Source organism: Triticum aestivum, chromosome 7A (genome assembly GCF_018294505.1).
Source record: "Triticum aestivum cultivar Chinese Spring chromosome 7A, IWGSC CS RefSeq v2.1, whole genome shotgun sequence".
Lineage (NCBI taxonomy): Eukaryota > Viridiplantae > Streptophyta > Magnoliopsida > Poales > Poaceae > Triticum > Triticum aestivum.
In genome coordinates, this window is record NC_057812.1 from 680,944,201 (window position 1) to 680,951,304 (window position 7,104).

General features: G+C 45.4%; 1 protein-coding gene across 1 annotated transcript; it reads right to left on the bottom strand.

Annotated features, from left to right (window-relative positions):
• Nucleotides 1-1,382: 1,382 nt before the first annotated feature.
• Nucleotides 1,383-2,570, bottom strand: LOC123154709 (RNA polymerase II degradation factor 1). The gene has a single exon (XM_044573362.1). It carries the CDS (start codon nt 2,477-2,479, stop codon nt 1,517-1,519), a length of 963 nt encoding a protein of 320 aa, XP_044429297.1. The 5' UTR covers nt 2,480-2,570; the 3' UTR covers nt 1,383-1,516.
• Nucleotides 2,571-7,104: the final 4,534 nt, after the last annotated feature.

The following is a 7,104-nucleotide window of genomic DNA, read 5'->3' on the forward strand; positions in this document are numbered from 1 at the left end:
TTTTTCCTTATTTTCTCATTTTTTAATTTCAAGATTTTTTTTAAACATGGACTTTTTTTGAAACGTGGGATCATTTCTCAAATGTGTCAACTTTTTTGAAATTTGAGACCATTTTCTGAAATCCAAGAACATACTGCGAATACATGTTTTTTTATATCAGGGAATATTTTTGAAATTTAGGGTCTTTTTTCAAATTTAGAGCATTTTTAGAAATACTAGAATTCTTAAAAAAATTCATGATTTTTTTTAAATCTGGGAACAATTTTGAAATTCATGAAGATCTTCTGAAATAAAGGAAAATTTTCCAACCATCGGACTTAAGAGCATCTCTAGCTGACCCGTTAAACTTAATCCCCAAACCTTCTGCTTATCCCCAAAAGTCATTGTTTTTGGGGAATTAAACTTTTTCTCAGAAACCAACTTGACCCCACATGGAAGCCTCTCATCATCTTTGTCTTCCTTCTCCTTTCTTCTTCCTTGACACGGACAACAACGATTGCTCGGCACAAGACAATGTCCATGAGCTAGCTAAGGTCTTGGACTCAAGATCCACAAAAGTAATATGACAGAGTCTTAACGAGCAAGACGTACACGTGCAATGAAGGAGTCGAGAACGTAGGCAAAATTCGCCCACCATGGGCCATGGTTTGAGCACTTTTTTGTGTAAATGGGGTTTTTCTCCTCTTCCTTCTCCTAGTGGCATGAAGGCATGATCCCAAATGCAATGAATCATCGCAAACGGTGATGGCCAGCCGACAACCATGGATATATGTACATACAGACACATATTTTTTGAGCACCTACACCCCGGCCCTGCTATTCTGACTCTTCAATGTCGCTTTAAGATATGTGCGACACAACTAACTTTCTACATGAAATTTTCTCTTTTTTACTTCTCTCATATAGAACATGTTTTGAAGTTCAAACCTTTGCACCGCGGCAAAGCTTTTTAACTAGAATCTAGGATAAATCTTTCAGAAATTTTGGTTTGACATAAATACTGAAAATAGGATTTTTTTTAATCAAACAAAACTTATTTTGTATATTTATGTTCGACCAAAAAATGTAAAAGTTTTATCCTAAATTCTAGTTAGAAAACTTTGTTGTTCTGCAAAGATTTGAACTACAAGACATGTTCTATATGAGAGAAACAAAAAAGAAAACTTACACGAATCACGATGCAGGAAATAAATGGCTAGATAAAAAGGCCTAGGTGCAGGTGCTCTAAAACATGTTTTAGATGTACATATAAACTGTAGGAGAGTTTTGCTCCGTATGTGCCACGAGTATTGTAATCTCTGATAGATTTCGCCAATGGAAATGCCAAGATTTCGCCTACTTCGGTTGTAGCCAAGATATAATGATTGACTTTATGTTTGTAGTGTCAGTGTACGTACTTTAATTTACTTGCACAAATGTATTTACATGTTTGTTCTGTTATGTCTGTACACTTTAATCACACAACTATATATTTTCACTCCAGCACATATTCACCCATTGTTTGTATGTGTGGTGCTCACTTCCTGAATAACTTGTGAGAGACGAAGAAGCCGAGCGAGAAAGCAGCGATGGCGATGGCGACCACCTCCTTGTTGTTCCTTGCCTTCTCCACCACGCTGTCAGCCCACTTCATGTCTGTCAGCTGCTCCAGCCCCCCTGCCACGCGCTGCTTCCAGCCGCTGCACGCCGTGGCCTTCTTCTCCAGCACCGCTTTGGCTTCCATGGCAGCGGCCGCAGCCTTGGCTTTCTCTTCCTCGATGCGCCGTCTCACGCCCGCCGCCAGGCTCTCCTGGTCAACCACCGCTTTGTCCTTCTCGTCGATGGCAACCTCCGGCTCCGGCGCCGGCTTTTCGGGAGCCTCAGGCTTCACTTCTTGCTCCTTCTTCGCCTCTGGTTCTGGTGCTAGCTTTTGCTCCTCTTGTTTGTGGTTGCTTGCCTCCTCCGGTTGCTTCTGCTGTTGAGCATTCTTCGTGGCCTCGTCCATGGCCTTGTTGGACACATCCTCCTCCTTGGCAATCTCTTCCTTAGGCTTGGTGGTGCTGTCGTCGCCGCTGGCCGCCTTCTTATCGCTGCCGTCGACGTCTTTGGTTGGCGGCGGCCTGACGTCTTCCTTGGCCACACCAGGTTTATCCCTCTTAATCTCCTCGATGCTCGTCGGCGCGGGGACACCAGAGTACGCGCGCTTGGGCACGGTGAGCGTGAGCACGCCGGACTCGAAGCGGCCGGCGATGTCATCGAGGCTGGCGGTAGACGGGAGCTGGAAGACCTTGTGCAAGGAGCCCGGGGTGGCACCCGGCCTCGCCCCGCTCACGGTGAGCCTGCCGGCGCCGTCCACCTGCACCCTGAAGTCGCCCTTCTTGAACCCCTCGAGGCTGAGGCGGAGCACGTAGGTGCCGGCCTTGTCCGCCCATTCGAACTTGGGGTCCACGACCGGTGCCGGATGCTGCCGCTTCGGCTTGGTGTTGGTGGCGGCCGCCATGAGGAAGCGTAGGCAGGGAATCGTGGTGGACGTTGCGATGGATGGTGGATTGGTCGGTTGATGGTGTCGTGAACTGTGACCGAGGGAGGTGAGCTGCTGAGTTGGGAAGGTTGGCATGATGCGTCGTGTATATATTTAGGTGCTTGGCATGGCATGGTGATGGATGTAAGAGTATGTATTGTTTATTCGAATCGAAACTTGTAAACGGAGGAAATCTTAGGATGGATTACTCCGGCGTACGTTCTTGGAATGCATTCATGTGTAAGAAGACGTGTAGCTACATTCATGGAGTCATGTGTGAGGAAAGGTTAAGGGATCTTTGTGCGGGGGGGGGTAAATGGATTTGGAGGGAAGCTAGCTATGGAGGTGAAGAAAATAAAAATAAAGGATGCTTGCTGTGCATGGTAATCGGGGCAGGCAAGCCAACTCGATAGATCGCCGGCCGCACAAGGCCACCTCGTTCACATCTATCGGAGGCGGACTACGTCTTCGAAAGAAAAGAAAAAAGTAACATTTTTTTGTTGCGGGTGCAACTTTGACCTTTGATTTAACTATCAAAAAATAAGTTATAGACCCAAAAAATACTATCATTGGAAACCTTTTTTAAATATGAATCTAACAATATAAGTGTTGTGACATATAATTTATAATTTGTTAGTCAAACCTATGGTCAAAGTTGGACACAAAATACGAAAGGGACCAATAAACCAGACATAGGTAGTAGTACAAATGCTCAAAAACATGCACATCACCGCTATGAACACCCACATGCACATGTTATCCCTATAAACACCTCTGAGATATTAAACCGGAACAACATCTTAAAATTAATGAAGAGAGTGTGGCTAGGTCTCAGTCGACTGAGATTTAACCAAGTCTCAGTCAATTGACATAACATGTAAGAGAGAAAAAGAAAAAATGATTTTTTTGCACGGATCTTAATGTAAGATCCGACAGATATAACATCGACTGAGACTTAATAAAGTCTTAGTCAACTGAGACTTAACAATATTGTTAATGAAACAACCACATATGCCTCGTACTCACTAGGAATCTCTCCTTTTAGGAAAATGGAAGCACAAGTACCAAGTGTAGGATTTGAATTCTGATGGACCGGTTCCACCACAAGGAACCTTCCCATCTGAACCATACTTAATTAGCAGAAAGTGCAATCTTAGCATGCATGGACAGACCCTCGTAACTGAACAACTTAAGTCACTGAGTTTTAGCCAAGTCATAGTCAACTCTTTGACCATTAGGTCATTGTTGCTTCAAGATTTGTGCAGTGTTGCTTGTTCCGTGTTAAATCGGTCATATAGACAAACTGGGGCTGGGCTGCTCTTTTGTCTTGCTTTTATCGTGTCAGGGGCAGGGGCGCTGTCCCAACCCCTATTTGATGCCTTAAGCGCCTGTTATAGTTTTTTTTTTTTGCAACCGGCGCACATCCCCTCCATCTTAGGCTCGGCCAATTTAACTTTTTGTTATGAATAGGATAAGTAGTCGAAACCTGGAGCAAAAGTAACGAAACACCTAAAAGCCAGGGGGAAACGTACCAAAACTCACAGAGGAAAACCAGAGGAAAAATATCGCTAGAGGAGTCGGTCCATGTAGTGTTGTGTACTGAAGAAAAGGAAATTCATAGGATTGGAACTCATTGACCGAAGCCTTTTTCAGCTTTTGTATGGAGCTAATAAGTTAATTCTGCTGGACATATTTTTCCTAGTTTATTCGAGCTAAACCAAGGGTGAGAGAGGAATGCTATTGTAGCAAGTGGGCAGGGAGGGTGAAAGGCGACACCAGTGCGCATGTGTGAGGACATGTGCCTTCCATGACCTTTTTCCGGAGAAGAAACGAAGTGAATAACGGGTTTCAACAAAGCCTAATTAATTGCCCAACAATCAGGAGGTTTAATCTTTGGACGACGATAACTGCCACACGTGTAGGCATTAAGGGGTTTGCCCGCACATTTTGTGTGGTGTCTAAAAGGACCAGCCCACACACTTATGTGTGGGCAAAACAACTAGCGCCCACACGTCTCGTTTTTTTCTTACGGCCCCTCTCACATGCCTACGTGTGGGCAAAATGCATAACACCCACACGATCTCTCTCAGCCACCTACCTCAAGGTCCCGCACGCCCCGCATGACAGTCACCACGCATCCCCGCAGTTGCCATGGTCCGGACCCTCTTCAATGTCCGTTTAACTGCAGTTGCCATGTCGCTAAACTACAGTTGTCATGTCGGACAACTACAGTTGCCATGGTTGCTCAACTGCAGTTGCCATCTCAGGTCAAGTGACAGATGCCATTTTGGACAACTGCAGCTGTTGCCATGTATGGTCTGGTTTACTATAGTTGCCATGATTTGAAAACTTTAGAGGTTGCCACCTACTAACACGAAGCAGTTGCCATGTATGGTCTGGTTTACTACAGTTGCCATGATTTGAAAACCTTAGGAGTTGTCACCTACTAACACTAGGCAGTTGCCGTGTAGCGCTACAAAGAGTCATGGCAAAACAACATGTTCGGATAAAAGAGAGAGTTGCCATCTGCTTACAAGCACACTGGGGCAGTTGCCGTGTACCCTGCAAAACACATGGCAACTGACATGTTCGGGTAAAAAAAAAGAGAGTTGCCATCTGCTTACAAGCACACTAGGGCAGTTGCCATGTACACTGCAAAACGCATGGCAACTGGCAACTTGGGTGTGGGAGAGAAAACGGGCGTGTGGGCGAGATGGCAAATGCCTGCACACCAGCCCGTGTGCATGAGTGAAAACTGGTGTGTGGGCGAACTGCTAAACGCCCACACACCAGCCCCTCCGTATGGTGAAACAAACGTGTGGGCGACCGGGTGAATGCCCACACACCAGCCCAGTCCTACGTAGCACCACAAACATGCCAAGATTCGTGCACCTACAAACGGACGCGGATCCACGCGTGTGGGCGGGATGCAAACGCCCACATGTGTGGGCGTTAGTGTTTCCGTAATCTTTTGATTTTTCTAGATGGACGAAAATATTGTTTTCAAATATGTACATAGTCTTTGTAAATTTTCTTAAAATCTTGCATGTATATTGTTTCTCTCAAATACATCACAAATAAGTATATAGTTGAAGCACCCGCAAAAAAAAGTATATAGTTGAAGCAAGGGCAAAGAGGCATGTGCTCATCCCTCAAATAACATTGACCCTACTTATATTCAGTGGTGCAATGAAGGATGCTTCTCTAATAGGGCAAATGTTGCCAACGGAGGAGCTTGACTTGCTCTTCTCGTAGTTCCTTCATAGCTTAAGTCCTTTAAATTCTTTTGAGATGAATAAGTAGTTGGGAGCTAATTTTCATCGATGAAGTAGGAGAAAATGTCAAAATTATACTAAATCAAAGACACTTATTTTTGGATGAAGGAAGTACAAAGCAAACTAAAAGAAATAGGGTTAATGTGGCACAATATACCACGTCCGTATGCAATGGCACATTAGCGGGAGCTAAAGGGGGGTTGATGAGTCTAACCATCAGAGCTAATAGCATCTGTAGCATTTCACTTAAACTTAATTCCCAAACCTTCTCCCTATCCTCAAAATTCAATAATTTTGAGGGATTAAACTTTTTCTCAGCTAGCACATCTTTTTTTTTGCGGGGGAAAGGAAGATTTTCATTACTCAAGGAGGCTTATCAGCCTTACACAAGTTTACAATAAAATCCAAACCCGAACGCAACCAAACTGCTGTGCGTGGGGTACTACGACCATACGCAGCGAACACATGACTAACTTTATTTTGTGAACGACTAATATGGGTAAAAGAAATCTCCCTGGAGTCATCTGCTGCAATCCTACGAATCTCCTCCACAAGAACTCAGTAACTGTGACCGATCCTCGGATTGTGCCGTCAGCATCGAGATCGCTTCAGCACTATCTAGCTCTACCTTGATGGGCAAGTCAGTCCGCTGTAATGCCAACATCAGGCCTTCCTTGCATGCAGCTAGCTCAGCTTGGAGGCTATTACCACATGTGAGCATCTCTCTGCAAGCGGTGAACATGATCTCTCCTCCTGCACCCCTCAGAACCATGCCTCCGCCAGCTGCGCCGGTGGCCGGGACGTAGCTCCCGTCAGAGCTCAGTTTTGCCCAGCCCGGTGGTGGGGTTTCCCACTGTAGTTCTGGCCGTGTCTCAGTTTTTGTATGGGTGTAGCGTCCTTCATCATGCAGCACCATTTTCCCCTTGTCCAAATCAGCTTGTGGGAATTGACGTATGCAAAGCAAAGAGTTAATATACCCATGAAGGAACCTGCGGGACACTTCTGTAGGTGGAGGAACCTTGTCATGTGTAATTTCATTTCGGATATACCACACCCGCCACATTGTCATGAGGACCACCATACGCACCCTGTCCGTGAGAGGATCCAGAAGAGTGAAGAGCCACTCCGGTCCGTCATTGGCGATACTCTCCACCTTTGGAATTGGCCAGTCTTGGGCCATGGCATGCCATAATTCTCTGGCGAGAGGGCACCTGCACAACGCATGGAACCCGTCTTCTCGTTCCACACCACAGAGAGGGCAAATATCAGTAAGCTCGAGATGTCTTGAAAATTTATTTGCCCAAGTGGCAAGAGAGTTGGATACGATTC

Coding starts and splice junctions, on each gene's coding strand:
- LOC123154709 (XM_044573362.1), bottom strand. CDS start 2,479: ATGGCGGCCGCCACCAACACCAAGCCGAAGCGGCAGCATCCGGCACCG.